The sequence below is a fragment of the Talpa occidentalis genome, unplaced genomic scaffold (genome assembly GCF_014898055.3).
Source record: "Talpa occidentalis isolate TD23 unplaced genomic scaffold, MPIMG_talOcc4v2.1 talOcc4.7, whole genome shotgun sequence".
Classification (NCBI taxonomy): domain Eukaryota; kingdom Metazoa; phylum Chordata; class Mammalia; order Eulipotyphla; family Talpidae; genus Talpa; species Talpa occidentalis.
Window position 1 is genome coordinate 55,952,451 of NW_023605083.1, and position 19,885 is coordinate 55,972,335.

Genomic DNA, 19,885 nt, shown 5'->3' on the forward strand with positions numbered 1-19,885 from the left:
ACATTTTCTGGCAGAAGAGCTTTGTCACACCACGTTACCAGCCTTTAGAACAGTTTGGCCATGGTAGAAGCTCAAATCCTTGCTGGCTGGTTGAATGAAAGCAATTAAGAAATGCAGAAGAGGGCCTCCGGTGGCGCAGCGGTTGAGTGCTGGGCTGCGAAGCTGCGCGCAGCCTCTGCAGCGCCGGTTCGATCCCCAGCTGCTCCCCGGCCACCAGAGGAGGGTCCCACATGGCCCGCAGACCTCTCCTGCCGCCCGCTGCTCCCCTCAGCAGTGTGCTTCGGTCCTTCTGCCTGCTCTGCTTCCTGCTCTGGCTCTGGTGGATTCTCTCACCCTCCCGCGCTTCTGACTATACCCAGTGCTTGTATAAATAAATAAATAAATCTTTAAAAAAGAAAAAAAGAAATGCAGAAGATCTACAGCCAGGAGGTAGAGCTATTGAGCACTGCCTGTTATTCTGCTCTTACCTTCCTCTCTGGCCGTCTGTTTATTATAAAAGAAGATACCTGATTCCAATCCTTCGACTCTACCCTAAACCTCTAAATGTATAACTGTCAAGAATTTTGCTTGGTTTTATAACCTGTAAATGAAAGTGTTGGGTTAAATGTCCTACATGACAGCTTTAAATTGCTTGTATGAATATAATTGTGTCTAGAAAAGTAACACAGATATATGGAAATAAATATTCAAATGTCATAGAGGCACATGATAAGAAAAATTTTGCTTCCTTCCAACCCACTCTCAGGTCTTTCTTCTCAGAAGAAGCCTCTTTGTACTAATTCTCTTATTCCTCTAAATAATACGCTCATGCTGCTATTATGTAACTTATCTGCTGTAAACGATATCCTGTCTTGGAGCTCTTCAAGGCAAATAACTTAGTTTATTTTCTTCTATAGTTTAATTATAGATACACATATTATAATAATTTATATCCATTTCCTTTATTACTTCTATAGACTAAAGCATTTCTTAATCCATTAATTTTATGTAGGATTCTGACTGCCTGCTGAGTGTGTTAGTGCTCCCTTTGCTTTCCTCCATTTCACCTCCTCCTCGAATTTCCCAGCTTCAGTCGTTTAAATTATTACTTTTTTCTGCCATTGACTTTATTACTTTTACATAGTTCAAAATTAGAAGGTTTAAATTCTCTTTTGTAACTATGGTTGTCCTTAGTGCATTTTTATACATTAATTCTGAAAATTAAAAGCCAATGAAGTATAATTATATAAAGAGTATCTACCACAAAACTAGCACATGTGCTTGGAAATTCAGAGGAAGATGTGTCTCTAAACCTTGAAGATACTCAGGCTGCTTGAAGAGAAGAGCAAGCTCCAAGCAGTGAAGCCACATTGACTTTCTTAATACACTCCAAGTAACGCTTGAAGCCATTTTGCATTTTAGCTTGTTTCCTACTGTGGCTGGCTTTCAAGTTCTCAAACTTGAAATCTAGATGCGTAGTTCTCTAACTTACTTGACTGCACATGGAAATCATCAAGGGAGATTTAAAGGACCCTGATATATAGAGGACCTCACAACTACAGTTTCTCCTCATATTGGGCTGGAGTGTGACTGAGCATCTGGGTGCTTTTTGTTTTTTGTTTTTCTTTTTGGCAGGTGTTTCCAATGAGTAGCCAAAGTTGAGGACCCTGACCATTAATAACAGTCATGCCAAACAGATTCAAAGAAAATGAAATAGGGCCTCCCCGGTGGCACAGCTGTTGAGCACTGGGTTGCGAAGCTGCCTGCCACCTCTGCAGCGCCAGTTCGATCCCCAGCTGCTCCCCGGCCACCGGAGGAGGGTCCCACATGGCGTGCAGACCTTTTCTGCCGCCCACTGCTCCCCTCAGCGGTGTACTTCGGTCCTTCTGCCTGCTCTGCTCCCCACTCTGGCTCTGGTGAATTCTCTCACTCTCCCGCGTTTCTGACTGTACCCAGTGCTTGTATAAATAAATAAATAAATCTTTAAAAAAAAAAAAAAAAGAAAATGAAATAGACTGAGCCCTCTCAAAGTAAAAGCATAAAAGTACCACCCAATACCAACCAAAGGGTCTTAGAATCTTTTATTTCTTTTTTGATGCCAGTTGCCTCTCTCTTAACCTACTGCTGCTAAACTGGTTTATGGTGAAGATGCACTTCTCTGCACTCAGCTTCCAAGGTGTTTCATTCAGTGGTTATACTTTGGTGGAGAGACAATTTTGTTATAAAGTCTATTATTTTCTGTGGATACCCTGAGGCATGGGGAGCTGGAAGTGTTGCAAGGAAATCATTGTGTGGAATTTCATCAGATCCTTGATATTCAGACTGTTGTTTCAATAACAGATTTTTTCCCTTGTATCTAAGAATTTAACATTGTATTTCCAGTAGTTATATATACTACTTTATCTATATACAAAATTATGTATATAATTTTGTCTGATTCTCAGGGTCAGTCAAAAGGTTGTTCCCTTTTAGCCCTCCTATTAGGCACCTAGAAGAGCTGGAGCCAGGCTGGTCATCCTTGGGTTCTAGTAGGTATAGGAGGCCTGGAAGAGTGACTGGGTGGAGGCAGAACCAGAAGAGGCTGAGTGAATGTATTGTCCTTTGGCTGCCTGGCTGTTAGCCTAAAAAACATGTAGAGAAGACTGTTAGAGCAAATGCAACCTTGTACTCCCCCCTCTCTGCTTCTCATTTGAAACCAGATAAACCTTCACTTGAATTTTTTTCCCCTTATAGTGATTTTGCTGAATTTTGCTGCTGATGCAAAATTCATATAATATGGTATCTCCTTTAATATGCCAGTTTTCTGAGCACTTCTCAAGGAAGCCTGAGATTTGGTTCAGTTGTTGAGAAAGTTTCTTTTGCCTACCAAAAATATACAACTATGGCACTCTAAACTAAAGTTGAGAAACTACTTATTTATGTAGTGATAAGGGAATAGAGGTGTGAGTCATAATAATAAGGAAGCTTGGAAAAGCTGTTGAATTTTCTCTTAGGAAATTGATCAGATGATTATGGCCAAGTATAGGGTGAGGGGCAGCTAAAATTATACTATAGAGGAAAAAGAGCATATTTATAAAAATTTTAAAATTCTGTATTTGTCCACAAGAATGTGTGATTTTTACATAGTTATTATCATAATATCCTTAGAATAAATTCAGAATTATGAAACCTGTGATAATATTTCAATGTCACTCAGCAGTAACACCTCTTCAGATCACTTTTGCTATCATCTCCTCTCTCCAGGGCTGGTTTCTACATCCACAGTGATTTTCAAAATGGGTTTCATGATCTTAAGCAGTTCTTAGAAATAGAAGTTCTCTAACTTGACCCCAGATCTACAAATTGGAAACTCAGTGTCTATGTTCCTTTCAAATAATCTGGATGCAAGCTCAAGCTTGAGGACCACCTCCCTAGATGATAAACTCAACTTCATTTTTTTTATGCACATGGCACTTCTGATCCTTACTCCTACAATTCCTCATCATATCATCTGCATCTCCCCACCTCATCAGCCACACACCAGCCTAGACACACCCAGTTCTCCATCATCTCAAGATAAAGCACCATTTCTAAAATCTCACACCCCTCTTATGCCCTCGGATGCTTCCTTAGCTTCTCTGGGAACTTCCTTTCCTTTAGTGCCTCATCATTAATCTTCTGGCTATACTTGATTCCTTGCCAAGGCTCCTCTTTGATCAGCAAAATGAATGAGGTTATCCCTCAAATTTGTCACTCTTCCATCTCACAATTAACCTTTTAGTTGTCTACCCTATTTCCTCTTTAGGCTTATCTGAATCTTCTTCCTGCACATGTAGAACTGTTAGGGAAGTGTGGTGACTAAGTTAATGTGTCACAAATTCATTCTCCGCTGAGAGTGCCTAATGTTTGGCCATAAGGTCTGGTCAGTTCCTAGGAGGCAATTCAACAGCTACTCCAAGCTTCCCCACTGTTAATATTGAAATCTCCATCCCCTGATCACTCTCAACAGATGTTCTCAGCTGTACCAACTGCTAAGTCTCTTCATCTCTATAGACAATTCCAAACCCATTCTCTTCTCTGCAGTCTCTTTTCTTCCTTGCTAAGACCTATATTTAATATCTAGTCTCCTGCAATACTGTTTCCTCTAAGTGCTTTTCCGCTCAATTATTCCCACCCTTTAATCTCTCCTCTAACTTCTTTTGCTTTCCATTCAATGATGCCAAGTTCTAATCTATTTGACTAACCTCTAAATTCTTTGAAGGCAATAGCTGTGTTTGCTAAAACACCGTGATCTTGGCTCAAAATAGGTATTTAAAAAGGAATGATTACTAATTGTATTAAACTCTCTCTTGCCCTGGTAATCCCGCTGGCTGTTTTCCTAAAAATTTCTTGAATGGGCACCTTTCTTCTTTATTGAAATTGTTTTGTTGAGGATCACTGATATGCTCCTAAACATTGATCTCAGTGCCTTTTCTCAGCCTTTATTTTGAATCTCTCTGTAGTGTGTTATTGACCCCTTGACACTTGTTTTTGTTTGCTCCTAGAATCCTTGTCATTTTATTATTTCTTGTCCCAAAATGAAAGGTAACCCCAGTTCAGTCCTTAACCCTCTTATCTTCCTTCCAAGGTGTCTCTGTTGAATTGTCCTTCAATCTTCTGTCATCGACTATACTTCCAGTATGACTATTCAACACTATCTCTATCCCCAACCTTTCTATTGAGCTCTAATGCCACATTTTCAAATGCCCAGTATGTACTACCTGAAGATAACTTATGGCTTGAAGAAAGCAACACTTCTCTGTGTGAGAGAGACAGGCCTTAAGTTTTTACTTGATCAGATGGAGAAGAGGTAGCACATCTTACCAGGGCCCGCTTCATAAAAGCGTCCTGTGTTGCCTTCTTGTTTGCAGCCTTGCCACCCCAGGCAGCCAGCGCACTGGCCTGCAGGGCCCGTCCATAAGAGAAACTTAGTTTCCAGGGTCTTGGCAGAGGGCAAAGGTTGATAGCATTGAGGTTGAGGGTAGCATCCTCTTCACTCATGCCACCAGACAAAAAGCAGATGCCTAGAAGGAGAGAAACCATTCCATTCTACTAGTCCCAGCTCAGGCACCTTGCTCGGGAAAGCAAGCAATGGTTCATAGAGAAAAGCCATGTCTCAGTCTTATCTCTGCTTGATTTGTATGAGATTGTGTAAGAGAAACTACTTTGTGTTTGCTGAGGCTAGTTGAACTAAGGAGATAAACGTGCTTTCCTAAATAAGGAAGGCAATGAAATATTGAGGAAATCAACGGACTGTATGTATTTGGACAGACTCAGGTGACAGGGGATCGTGGCATGTAGGGGAAGTGCTGGCTGCCTGAGACAGCATAAGCCCATTTCATGAGTAGAAACAGACCCTGGACATGCACAAAAGCCTATGGAACTCCTTCAAAGGATAAAGGCTAAGACCTGAAGTTAGAGGGAAAAGAGAGTCTTACCAGGAACAGCTGCAGGAACAGTACGGTGGAGAGCTGTGACCGTGGCCATTGCCACTTGCTCTGGAGTATACTTCTTGGTGCAGGCATGGCCAGCGGTCACCATGTTGGGCTTCAGCAGGGTGCCCTCCAGGAAAACATGATGGTCATTCAGGGCCTTGTAGACAGTAGCAAGGACCTGAAGGATAAGAGGTCCAAACAGGTGTAACTGAAAGTTTAGGAGTCACCAGATGTTGGCGCTCCTACACTGTAGGGATGCAGGATGAGAGTGCCCGTGCATTGCTTAGCCACCACTTCCCAGCAAGCCCCTAGGCCTTATCGGAGCAATGCATTATAAATCTTAGCCACTGACACAGCCAAGCTGGCCTATCCCACCATCCCTACACTAACTGCTCACTGCTTGACTGTTGGCATGCTTCTGCCTCCCAGAAGCCTTCACTTCTTCCTTTCCATTATACCCTTTTGTCAATTAATGCATTGAGACTGCCCTGATTTAATTAGTTTGAACTATATAAACCAACCTCCATTCTCCATCCCTATAGAAGCTGAGTAGTCATAAGAACATACATTTTAGAGACAGAAATGCTTTTTCATCTCATTTCAGTCTTTTACAAGCGAGGCAATTGAGGTTAGGTTCCATTATGACTCTTACTTTCTTAAAGATATACTGTGGGATTTACAAAGTCAAGTATGAAAAAGCACTTTGTAATTCTATTTTCTCAGGTAAGCCTCATCTTATTTAAAACATTTTTAGTTTATACATAATGGAAGAGAGGTCCATAAAGATAATATGATTTTTTTAGCAAATTTTTATTTATTTTGGCCACCAAGAAAATCCTATTCATAGGACATAAAAACAACTGATTTGTAACAGCCAGCTATTCTCAACTGGATCTGCCATGTGGAAAAAACACAGTCCTGGACCCGCTACTCTTAACCCCATGATCTCACACAACTAACTCACCCTCTCAGCACCTTGCCGTCCACATATAAAGATAATACGATTAATCAAATGTCCCACAACTGGGAACATACATTCTCAAACTTAAGTCTTGATACTGCAAATCCTGTTGGTTTGTTTTTGTTGTTTTTTTTTTTTTCTGGGTACCAAATAAGTGGAATGTTTGGTAAGCATCTCCTTATTTTCTCAAGGCTACATAATGAGTTCAACTGAAGAATATTGCATATTTGACAGCTGTTATATACTGTGACAGCTGTTACTTAAAAGCAAGAATTTCCAAATGGAAATAGGATCTTTATAGCCAAATCTTACCTTCTCAGTTACATACTGGCAGTGTTCCAAGTCATGATCCCCATCAGGAATTACCTCTGGTTCCACAATGGGTACCAGTCCATTCTAAAAAGGGGAAAAGAGGGGACGAATTAAAGCTCTGCTCATTGGGATATTCAACAGTTGTAAATGGCATAAAATGAAGCCTTATGGAGAAATACTCCACAGAGGAGATTTAAAAGCAGTGAAAAGAAATCTCATGGGATGTCTAGTGAGAATTTTAGCTTAGCCAAATAAGAACACTAAGGTTTTAAAAAGTATTTTCCTGGCAAGGGTGTGAGAAAAAAAGCAAATTTTAATATCTGTATCTTATTCTAGAAACTATTCTAGCTCCCGCATAACCTAGCTATCTCGTTTATAGGGCAATTAAGCTTAAACCGCTAAGAAAGAGGCCTTTTGGCCTCATAACTGACTTGTGAAATCAAATCTTTCTCTATTACCATTGGCTATAGCAAAAGAGATTTTAAAAATGCTACCTGAGTATACTGGTGAATGAAGACACAGGTGTAGTTATGTCAAAATTGGAAAAAGAAGCTCTGAAGAAAGCTCTCGACTACAGTTCTCTATCCCAGGGGAAGCAGATCACCTGCTGACAGATGCTGGCGTAGCGGGCCAGGGCGTTGGCATTTTCCTGGATGGCAAGACTGGATGGGCACTGGTCTGCAATCCTCAGCACGGCACGCCACTTCCCAAAGTCAGCGCCATCTTTTTTATACTGAGCACAGCGCTCAGAAAGCCCATCAAGCCCTGCAAGTCACAGAAGAGAGGAAGACTTTCTTTATAACCTGATCCCTGACCCACGAGGCCTCTGATAAAGAAGCATTGTTCTGCCTTGGCTTAGTTTTCAGTCAGCAGAACTTGAAAACTGAAAACATCCAAGCAAATTAACCTTAATCACATCACTGAGCCAAAAGGCCTGGATTTAACAAATATTTTGGTTTGGATGAACATGTTGGGTACTCCATAAGAAGAGTAAAGGGAACTATTGATATAATTTGTTTAGTTTTCACTATGTTCCAGGCATGATTCTAGACTATTTGCACAGCTTATTTAATTAAATTATCATCGCAACCCCAGTAGTTCACATTGCACGCATTTAGAAAACATGGAAACCGAGGCTTCCTCGAGGTTAGAGACTTTTCCAAGTTTGCGTAGCTGAAGAGCAACAACTGTGATTCAAACTCTGCTTAGCCAGCCCAATACTGTGATTAATGCTTGTTTACTTGGGAGGTGAAGTACCTTGTAAAATTATCTAAATTTTGAGTGATGGTGTAACAGGGTGGTCCCCAGGAAAGGGGGAGGTTCCAGCTTCCCTGCCCCACCCAAGGAAGGGTGGAGCTGAGCAGGGAGAGAGGAAGCTGCAGAAGAGACTGAGGAAGGAAGGAAGCAGGATGGAGCCAGGAGACCTGGAGGAGGCGCATGGAGCCTAGAGACACTTGAAAAAACTGCGCTTGTCTTTTGGTCGTGGACGGGGTGACACAGATGTGGGTGAGACCCATGGGGAGGTGACAATGGCAGCTTTTATCTTGATGTTGATTTTGCTCTTTTCCTTCCGGGCTTATCCGGTTGTTTGTGACCCTTTTCTGTGGGTCCCCACTGGAAGATGCTTTAGACTTGTAGTAGGCTTTGGGGCCTTGTTCTGGGCCAATCCCATTTGGATGGACTTTTACCCACGAGGGGATGGGTAACTTTGGGTGCTTCATTTAGAAACTAGACTCTTTGCCTTACCTGTATTGTTTCCTAGTTTTATTAAAGTTCCTTCCCATTAAAGTCTCCTATGTTTTGTGTTGATGCGGCGGATGGCAGAACCCATGTAGAATAGGCAGGTTTGCGGGGTTTGGGCTGCCCCTCTCCCTGTCCTATAACAATGGAATCAAGATTTACCCCCGGGTATGCCTGATCTCAAAGTTTGGGACTTTACTTACTACTGCTGCTGGATTTGTCTTGAAAAATAACACGGGTACAGAATATCTTCTCTGTGCAAGTCACTGTGGTAGCATTTCATGTACATTGTCTGCTTTAATCCCCACAATCATTCTGCAAAGTATGTAATATCATCCCATTTCATTTGAGATTCAGAATACTAAAGTGACACCATTATTAAATAGGAATTGAAAACCACGTGTGTGGCTGTACAACAACCATTGTGACCATCGTGCTTTGTTCTCCCTTGCTCACTTCTTTCCTTGCCTTCATTCCTAGTCTCTACTGGCATGACTAATCTTATATAGATCGGATCAGTGGACAATATCCTTACCTTGAATGGTAGTTTCTTTGTTTGTTCCTGCAAGGGGAGCAGCTCCTTGATCTAACTGTGAACATTAATAATTAATAAGTAGTTAGCAAGTGTCAGGTATCCTAGTAAAACACAAGCAGAGCCCCTACTATTAGTAGTTTCTATTAGTCACAAACAGAGGAGTTGAATTAGCAGGTAGGTTAATCATTGGAGGAGATGGAGCACAGGTCAGCCCCTGGTAGAAGGGAAGCTATCTGGAAAGAACAATGGAAGAGGATGGAAAGCACAGGCCTGGGGCAAGTGCCAAAGAGCAGCTCCCCTCCCTTCATTCATTCATTTATTCAAAAGCAATGTATTGCCTATGGCACATACCAGGCATCTCATCATTTACAGGATAAAAGGGGAAACCGGATGCAGCCTCTGCTCTTAACAGAGCAGAGGCTAAGGTCAAGCGGAGCCAACTTGCTGTGGGCAAGTTCTGTCACCCTTTGAAATTCCATTTTCTCAACTCAACTCTAAAACAAGGATAAGGGGCCTCCCTGGTGGTGCAGGGATTAAAGACAGCACTATAAAGCTATCACCAGCCACTGCAGCACTGGCCGGGGAGCAACCAACATGGTGCTCTCCTGACTCACCCACTGCTTCCCTCAGCAGTGTATTTCAGTCAGTCTGCCTGTTCTTCTCCCCACTCTGTCTCTGGTGAGTCCTCTCAGCCCCCACACCTCTGGCTTATACTCCAGTTCTTGTATGCCTAAATAATCTTTAAAAATAAAATAAAATAAGGATAGTAATCAAATCTACCGTCAGAAGTTGTGAGGAGGATCAAATGAGGGCTTAGAGTTGTAAACACAGAATTAGTGTTTACTCTTGAGAAGCTGTTGTATCAGATCTAGTAAAAGCGCTGGTAATGGCTGCCATTAACTAAGGAATAATTCTGTGACGGGAATTGTTTTCAAACCTCACATCATCCTCATAAGAACCTTGTATTAATATTAGTCCCACCATAGAAATGAGGAAATTAGACACAAAGAGGTTAAATAGTATTTTGTAGAAAACTTGGAAAAAGAGGGCACTGGAAGGAAAGTCTAGAAGAGGATCTGATTCTCTGGGAGGATGATGATGGAAAGGAACGAACACAGAAATTGAGGAGTGTGTGAATACAGTGTTGGCCCTGCCCCAGCCCCCATGGTGGGAGCCTGGTCCAGGTGAGGTGGGTACAGAAGCATCACCTTGATTCCCACCACGATCCCCTTTTCCTTGAGGATGTTCCTGAACAGCTTTCCCTGGCCGTCCTTCTGGTAGAGGGTCTCATGGAAAAGGATCACACCCCCGATGCTCTGGTTCATGGAGTTGTCTGAAGTGAAGAGCATTTCTCGGAACTGCCTGCGGTTCTCCTCCGTGTTCTCCACCTTGATCCTCTGCAGGCGGTTTCCCATGGTGCCTAGGAGGGGAAGGCCCAAGTAGCTTAGAGAGCCAGCTGGGGCTCTCTGCCACCCTCCTCCATACTGTCCCTGTGACCCTCACAGGTGGACAGCAAGACAGTTGTTTAACTAGACCTCAAGCTCCTGCCATTTTTGGGGGGCGGGGGGTGGCGGTGTTGGGTCTCCCAGTGAAAGACTTTGGTTGCAGTTGGAAGTGCCAGGGTGGAAAATACTGTTGAATCCAAGTGGCTATGTAAGGCCCTGGCCCAGCCCAGTTCCTACCCTGACTGGACACACATGAGTGGAAGGAGGAGGTAGTGCAAGTTTTGACTTCTCCACTTCTGCTCTTGTGTCGCAGACTGTGCAGGCCAGCTTCAGCTCTCCCTTGCACATCCAGGGATTCTCTCAGCCACAAGCCCTGCCCTGTTCAGATGCAGAAACTTCCCTGCTTTCCTTGCCTGACACTAAACTGACTTCTCATTAGCAGCAGGGGGCTACATGTCTGACCTCATTCTGGTTCCAGAGTTCCTGGCCTTGCTAGAGCCTGGATTTAAATGAACTCTAGCAAGAGAGTTTAAAATGGAAGGCTTGAGCCTCTTCCCTTGATTTTCAGAAATCTGCCTACTGGAAGTGTAACAGAGGACCACCCTGTTACAATAGTACAGGACAAAAAATGTCTGTGCTTACTGAGCCTTCTACTCCCATTCCTGTCTACATAAGCCTTTACTTCCTCTGAGGGGAAAGAATGTGATTATCAAGTGGCTTTTGCTACATGTAGAGACAAGAATGTGCTTGCCCTGTAATGTTCCTGGCACTCACCTACAGACTCATCTGCAGCCAGGATCCCCTTCCCATTGGCAACGATGCGCTGGGCAATTTCTGAGAGCTCCTTCTTCTGTTCTGGGGTGAGGGCTGGAAATCGGTAAGCCATGGCGATAGGTCTAGAAAAAGTGTAGCAGCGGCGTGAACAGAACTGTGAGTGACTCTGATGGATGCGTGACCAAGATGACTGGGTCGTGCTGCGAAGCGCTGTAGGCCCCTTCCACACTTCTGGCTGATTTCCACAACCATGAAAACAAGTCAGGTATGTTTTATTCATCTTTAATCTTAGGATTTGCAATTGCCCATGATGGATGAAGGTGGGATGCCGAACTTCTCCTGCTTTCCAGGAGAGCTTTGGGATCACTGATCTTGAGACTGAACGAGTTAGTGACTAGCTAGAATCTGACAAATAGAGCCCAGCACAGTAAGTGACCATCTCTCTAGTATGTGGATTCCCAATGCGTCGGGTGCCCTGGACAGCTTGAGTCCAGCACAGTGAGACTTTTGACCTTTGTGATCATCCCCCATTTTGTTCTGTTAGCTTATAGTCCCACCAGATTATTGTTTACACTGCAAGATTTGGAGCAGAGCCACCATTTGGCCTTGAAGTTAATCTCCTGTCACCTTTGAGGCAAGAGAGTGGGTGGGGTACAAGACTTTTACCCTTATATTCAGTCACCTATGAGATCATTTGGGGCAGATGGGGGGTATTTTCCCTAAGTGCCTTTGGGCTGGAGGTTCCCATGGGGTCTAAGGATGCTGAAGTCATATGGCCATCACTGCTCAAGTAATTCTTAGTTTTATTTCTTTAGCAAAGAGATAATCTGGCTCAAAGATCCCCAACCCAAACAACCTCCTTCCCAATGGTCCTCTGAAGGGGGTCTTTACCCCACCAGGGGTCTACTCCTACCTTGGCATAGTCTTTGAAAATGCAAGCTCACAGGGTTCTCACTTGGATATGAGAGTGATTTTGCATAGGTTGGATTGTCAGACAAAAATATGGTTGTGAAGATTCAGCAGCTGTTTCCTCTCCAGTCCTCCTTCTTTCTCCAGTCACTTCATTCACTCGTATACACAGATGTCCCGTGCCCACCTTCTACTCCCTGGGAGCCCAAACACACCTCAATTCTCATCTGATACAATCAGTCAAGAGAGAACCAGGACTACTATTATGCTCAACAATTAATTAATTAATTAATAAGCTAAGACTCAGAGAAGTTATCTGATTTGCCCAAGGTCCCTGTTAGGATGAGGCAGTTTCCCACCCTATCTTGCCTCTCATCACAAATTGATTTCTCCACACTTTCTGATTCCCTCAAGGCAGGCTCTCAGTACCTTGTCCCTTGATGTGAGAAGCTGTTTACTGAGTTAGTTGATAAGAAGGGACAACTGACACCGCTCTCACTATTGCCATTTTTGCCTCAACATGGGTTTTTGTTTTAACCCAGAAGGATGGAGCGCCAGGGTACTATTAAAGGCTGGTAGATAAGGATCTTCAGAGAAGAACACCTTTCAAGGGCCCTTACATCCCAGCCTTCTGGAGGAACTCTTCTGCCCTGTTTATACATGATTGCTAATATTGTTTTTTCGCTGTGGGCCTGGTCTCCTGCTCCTCATGTGGATAAAAGACAATCTGAGGTTGGTGACCTTCAGACGAAAGTACAAATTTTCTCTCTCACTTTAGATATTTGCACAAATGAAATACAATGACCAAAAAATAAAGATGTCTTCTTTTAATGAACTAAAAGGAAAAAAATAGTCTAATAATAGAAAATTATCATTTATTGCCAAGCTTTCTGCTAATTGCTTTACTTACACATTATCATTTATTCCTCACAACAACCCCAATAGGAAAGTGGATTTCTTTTCTCCTTCACATATAATAAAAAGAGAAAGAATATAAGAGTGTTTGTTTGCTAATTAGACCCCAAATTGGGATAAGGGGTAGTACTCTCCTATTTCAAGTGAAGAGTGAGTCTGGTAAAAGGATCAGCCTTTGCACACCTCTAATGTCCTTGATGACACTCATGATTACCTTGGGCTGTGGGTCATTGTCCCCACACCACTGACATTTCTGATTCATAAACATCTGCACAGTGATACAGGGGTTTGCTGCTGGTAGGCCAGACTCCCCGGATTCAGCTGTGCCTCTTCTTCCCTGGGACCAGGGGCAAGTTGGTAATGTCTCTGGGTCTTAGTTTCTGGTGAATTAAATGGTGATAAATAACTGCTCTGGTTATCTCACTTCAAATGGGGCCAATGTGAGCAACAAGCTCATGGTAGTTGTGCAAAATATTTATTTGTTGAATTGTATGAGAAACATGAAAATGCTTTATAAAGCACTACGAAAATGTCAGGTATGGCTATTTCTCTCTCTCTCTTTAAAAAAAAAATTGCCTAGGAGACTTCCATGTTTTCTATTTGCTACCAACTGTTTTCTTTAGTCTGGGTGTGCTGACTCAGCCAGAAAAACAGAGAAAAGGTCAAATTGAACCAGTATGTTTATAGGAAGTTAAACTTCTACAGAGGGATTAAAGGTCTGTCCCACATCAGCACAAATGTTGCCCCTCTGTTAATCATAAAACAGGGTCACAGGCCAATGTTCATCACCAGGAGACAGGAGACAGCCAAAGTGGGTAATGATAAAGAATAATTTCTGTGCCCCCAAGCCCCTTCTCACCAAGGTCTCAAGTCAACCATTGTTTTTAAAAGTATGATGGGAAGTTGTTCACATTATATAGTCAAATGGAAAAAAAAGCAAGTGTCCTAGAAATATGCATTATAAGATATTCTTTTTTTAATTAAAATATGGTAAGTACATATGTTATCTGTGAGTCTATAAACAGAATAACCACCTGGGTTATTGCAGGGAATGGGATGAGTGCAATGACTTTCATGTCTCACTTAATGGCTATCTTATAATGTTTGGTATATTCTACATAAAATACTAACAGTGTGTATATATATATATATATATATCTGGGAAAATGTTGTAAATGTGAAATTATATGAACAGAAGATAAATACAGAAAAACAGAGTTACAGGTGACCTGGGAAATATCCAGATCCTGCCAGCTTTAGAGATAGAGACACTGCAGCCCAGAAGAAGTATGTGATGCCCCTTCTATGTTGTGATTGTCTAGGACTATTAAGTCACACCCTACAGACTAATGACTTAGAATCCTATTTCCAATCCTTCCTCAGCAAAGTAGCAGGTGGAACCCTATAGTCTAGTTCTTTCTACCTTCCTGGAAGAGGTTCTGTAAAAAGATAATAATTTGTAAAATGTGATATTTAACTTCTGGGGAAGGGCTGTAGAAGATTCCATTTGCTTCTCCCTGTGTAAGACAGATGGATTTTCAAGAAGATAAAATGAGGGGCTTATTCACTGAAAACTTGTGATCCCCAGGCACTGTGTGCAGGACTTTTATATCTCTCCATATGTATGGGTTCAATGCCAGCAGCTTCATACCACGCCAATGCCACAGTGACATGTGCAGTGAGATGCTCTAGGACAGCCTGGTCCCTGGTGCCTTTGAACAAATGTGAACCAGCTCAGAAAGAGCCCCAAGTGCTTTCCTCTAACCTGACCCTTAAGTCACAGGAATTACAGCAACTGCCCTCCCTCCCCTGCCCAGCTGCCCGGCTCTCGTCTGGGCCTGGGTGCTCCCCAGATCTGTGCTGGCTCATGTGGCATGCCATAACAGCTCAAGCCTCTGATGGATTCTAACTGGTTAATGGAGCCCTAGGAACTATTTAAAGAGAAGTTTGTTTCTAAAGGCAGTAAAACCTCACAATATGCCTATTTTTCAAATAGTAGGAGAAAGATACCAAAATACATCAACAGCTTTTGATTTTTAATACCTTAAGCTTTGAGTCATGAAAGTGTTTGGTGCTGTGGGAAATGTTACAGAAAATATCAAACAAGTTTGACAAGACATCATCAGATGCCAGCTATGCGTGTGACGTTTCCAAGCCTGTTCCTTTTTCTCGTTTGAGCAGTGGGTGAAGGCGAGGGCAAAACACGCCGAGAGTTTATTTCTGTGACAAAGAAACTTCAGTGTTAGTACTATAAGGTGTGGGAAGAGAATGAGGAAAATGACAGAAGGAGACAGATATGGAAATAAAGCTTGGAAATAAACATTTTTTTTTTGGAGAGAAGAGAATATGCAGGAATCTCAAAGATTGAACCTAAGCACACAGGAGTCAAATCTTTCCCAGGTCAGAGACTCAGCAGAGCCCTGACAGGTGACACTGGTCCCTGGCGTTAAGCTTGAGCATTTCGCCACCACTCTGAGCACCAGCAAAGGGGTGAAACAATCACCCCTTTGGAGAAACAACGGAGAAGCTTGGAGAAAATCATTTCAGTAGATCTATCCCTTTCTCAGCCACCAGCAAGTTTGTTCTGAAAACAAAAGCAAAAGAACTTTCCCCTCTACGCACTTAGAGCCATCATTAACGACTTACTCCCCGGTGCAATCCAGGAGACAGAAGTTCTTTTACTTACAGTTTGGGAGAAGAGAGATTTCTTAAGTATCAGAAGCAGTGGATGAGGCAGCAACTGCCAAATAGGACGAATCTTCGGAAATACACAGTTTTTATAGGTTTCACATCAAAGTGGTTTTTTTTTTGTTTTTTTTTTTCCCCTCCCTGTCTCACCTTGGCCTGCTAGGGAGGCGTTTCTCCAACACCACTGATTGGCTCGTAAACAGCCAATCCTCCTAATCAAGCTCACACAACTCATTGTACTCCCACAGTGTAAAAGCTCAGGGGATGTCTGAGGCCACAGAGCTCCTGATCCAGACACTTCATTTCACAGGTAAGGAAGCTGAAGCACAGAGGATGAGGGAATACCCCTAAATCGTACAGGTCAGGACTGACTGAGCCCCAGAGTCCTCCCAGGAAGAATGTTGGCTTAGCTCCAGCACTTACTAAACATATGACCTTGGTCAAGGTTTTTTCCAATTCCCTGAGCTTTGTTTCCCTCCTCTGTAAAGTGGGACCTCAATTTCCTAAGAGCATTAAATGAATTCATAAAATCCTTACGTGTAGGAGTCATTCAAAGACCCTACCTAACGCCCCCAAACCATACTGGGATCCTTAACGTTTTCAATGCCAGAACAGTGCCCCCCTACTCTATTCTTATATTCTTTCAATCTTTATATTCTTGTCTTCAAACTTGGAAAAAACTAGTATAAAACTCAACATGTTTAATCCAAGCCATCAGCAGTCTTAGAGTGGGTTTAGTCTACAGAATTTTTTCCTGAGCATTAAATTAAAATCTAATACAAATAAAATGTTGTGGGCCTCCTCTGTGGCATCAGCCAGGGAGAAACCCATATGGCGTGACAGACCTCTCCTGCCTCGCCCGCTGCTCCCCTCTGCAGTGTCTTTGGTCCGACTGCCTGTTCTGCTCCCCACTCTCTCTGGTGAATTCTCTCGCCTTCTGTGCCTCTGACCTGTACCCCAGTTCTTGCATAAATAAATAAATCTTTAAAAAAAAACAAATAAAATGTTGTTTGCTTCTTGAGACAAATAAAAGTTATGGGGAACTATAAAAATAATGGAATAGGGGCCTCTCCGGTGGCGCAGCGGTTGAGCGCTGGGCTGCAAAGCTGCCCTCAGCCTCCACAGCACCGGTTCGATCCCCCGGCCGCCTGCGATGGTCCCACATGGCGCACAGACCACTCCTGCTGTGCCTGCTGCTCCCCTCAGCAGTGTACTTCGTCAGTCTGCCTGTTCTGCTCCCAGCTCTGGCTCTGGTGAATTCTCTCACCCTCCCGCGCTTCTGACTGTACCCAGTGCTTGCATAAATAAAAAAAAATAATGGAATAACTATGATAGAAAAGTATAAATTCTTAGGAACATATTGATAAAAAATGCAGGGAAGGGATGAGGGACAAAGCCCAGTGTAGTATGTAACACTACAGTTGATGGTGAAAAAGCACTGTCTTTTTGAGATGAAGGATAAAGAAGCAGAGAACTAGGCTGTCTAAAGAGAATGAAGGAAGAAGAGGTGCATGGTGATGAAATAATGGAGAATGGAGTTAGTAACACTGTTGGGGTTCAAGACTGTGGTTCAAACATCCCACCTGCTGAGATTTATATGATAGAAATAAGTTTACTTATGCTACGAGTACTTATTTTTGTTGTAACAGTGACAATGATTATTTTTTGGTGTTCTATGATGCATCTGGTTTTTTTTTATACATGATCTCCTAGTTCAGCATATCTCTGTCAAAAGATTTCTGACCCCATTTTCTGGATAAGGAAACTGATTCAGAGAAGGTGATAACTTGCTTAATCCTAGGCAGGTACACGGAGAGTCTGTCTCACTGTAAGTCAGTCATCTAAAGCAGAGCTGCTTGCATTTTGGTGATCATAGAATGCAGAGATTAGCTCTTTCCTCGCCCCCTCCCAGCTGTTCATAACCTTGGGCATTAATGAGGGGGAAATAACTTGCATCCGCAGACCTAGGTGGCCCCTGGTCTTGCTGGGCACCATTTCACATGAGCAACAGCCTGGCCAAGCATGTCAGCAGAGCATGAGCATGCCTGTCTCCAAGTGGACCTGCTTGCTACTGCTCCCATGACATCAACATCTGGCCACCCCCATGGTTTGATGTGCAGCTGAAATTCAAAGTTCAGGAACGCAAAGCTAAGGCTTACTGGACCTTAGAGAAACAGCTACTCCTGATGGAAGAGATTGCTGGAAGATTTTGTTGTTGGTTTTTTTTTTTTTAAGTCTCTTAACTCAGTAAAATGTTAAAAATTAAGGTATTGTGATATGAAGAAAGAGGCTGTGAAACACTGTGGAATCCCCCAACCCTCTGGTCCTCAATTTCATCATCTACAACATGGTGACTCCATTGCGCACTGTTAACCACCTCCACCACCACAGGTTGTTGTCCCATGAAGCCATAAAAAAGGAATTCAAAGACATTTTAGATAAGTAAGTAGAGGGAAACAAACTTTGTTTCAGAGAGTAAAGAAAAGTTTATTTAAAGGAAGAAAGTAAGGACTCCCAGGTATGATGTGCTTAGGAGCAGCAAGGAAGACATTGTGACCCCAGGTATTTAAACCCTAGGGGTATTTAAACCCTTTTTTCTCTTATCTTAGAGTTTACCTCTCCTGTCCAAGGCCTTACTCTCTCAATTTAACTGTTTTTGTTTAGTCTCCTGGACTTTCTGACCTCATCTCTGGAGTATATTTTGATTAGCACTTCTTAGAATTTACTGTTCTTATCTCTTTAACTCTCCCGAAGTCCCTGCCTGCACTGTCCCTGAAGCTGCCTAATTAACCCTAACTTGCCCAGGGACTCAGTGGGCTGGTATGCCTCTGTCAGAAACTGATGATGAAGCATGAATGAAATAACATATGACCAGGAACTTAATACAAGGGTAAGTTTTCATGAAATAACTGGGTCTGAATGTCTGAATGCATAACTCTGCTTTAAAGGCCTCCAACTGGTCAGTCATGGTCATTACTGACAATCCCTCCAACAGTTGCTGCATTTGTTCTACATTCCATATCCCATTCTAAAGACTCCTGATTTGAATATGATGCCTATATAAGTCAAACAATAGGCTGAGAGTTAAATGTCCTCATGCACAGTATGAGATCTGAGTCCACAAACAAACTTGTATATGCACGTAAATCTGCTGTATCATAGGGTTGCTCTCCATCGGAACAGTAATGGTATAGAAAAAGAACTTTCACAAAAAACAGGCCCCATCTACATAATGCAAAGAAGAACTATAGTTGAGCCAAAATATCTTTTCCAATCGATCTTCCAAAATAGCTTTTCCAAAATATCTTCTCCAATTTGTAATACAAATTTTACTCTATCGTATTGCAATCTGCTGTAGTGAGTGGGATGATTTTTGGACTTGAAGTCAGCAATCATTATCCTGATCACAGAGTTAGGACTGGTGTGATCTCAGCATAGTGCACAAATTTTTTTGTTGAGGTTCTGTGTGTGAGGCATTTTGTTAGCTACAGAGCCATTTTGTAGAGGATACACTTTCATGGAGAATACGAGTAAGACTGACCTGTTCTCAAGAAATGTATAATCTAAGAAGTGGGGCGGGGGTAGAGAACTGAGGTTAGGGTTTCATCAGATCAAACTAAATAGGAGAATGGATATGTAAGTACCAAGAGACCATGGTGGGGGTTATTGCAGTGTTCATAGAATACTGCATGAAGTAACATAAAAGGATTTTTTTTGTGTGTGGCCAAGTCATACTCTGTACCAATCAATTCAGCTCATCAGACTGTAAGACCTGAGGATGGGGGCAATGATGTCTTATTTCCCTACAGCGCCCAGTACCATGTCTAGAGTACAGTAGGTACCCAATTTTTTTTGACTAAATGAATCAATAAATATATGACTACATTCATCTCAATATCAGAAAAGTCTGGAGTAACTTGTCTTATAATTCTTCGAAATAATTAAGAGTCAGAATAAGACCATTGCTTCCTTCTAAACTATACTAGTTTCTATTATTAGGGTGATGAAGAGGCAGAGAGAGGCAGAGAGAATGGACTGCAGAATCTCACAAATTACTGAGTGGCCAGTGTTTACAAATTCTACCACGGCCAGCACTGACCACCAAAGCTCCTTTTCCCATAGTTCCTCCCAGTAGGCTGTTTATTGCTGTATCAGTGTTTTCTCTTTGCCTTTG

The 19,885-nt window shown here is 42.5% G+C and overlaps 1 protein-coding gene across 1 annotated transcript; it reads right to left on the minus strand.

Moving 5' to 3' along the window:
* Positions 1-2,012: 2,012 nt before the first annotated feature.
* Positions 2,013-15,827, minus strand: ALDOB (aldolase, fructose-bisphosphate B). The gene is made up of 9 exons (XM_037493908.2): positions 15,710-15,827; positions 11,200-11,321; positions 10,189-10,400; positions 8,981-9,035; positions 7,310-7,470; positions 6,706-6,789; positions 5,436-5,610; positions 4,822-5,021; positions 2,013-2,600 (listed from the first exon to the last, which is right to left on the minus strand). Exons 2-9 carry the CDS (start codon positions 11,309-11,311, stop codon positions 2,505-2,507), a joined length of 1,095 nt encoding a protein of 364 aa, XP_037349805.1. The 5' UTR covers positions 11,312-11,321; positions 15,710-15,827; the 3' UTR covers positions 2,013-2,504.
* Between the last annotated feature and the right edge of the window lie 4,058 nt (positions 15,828-19,885).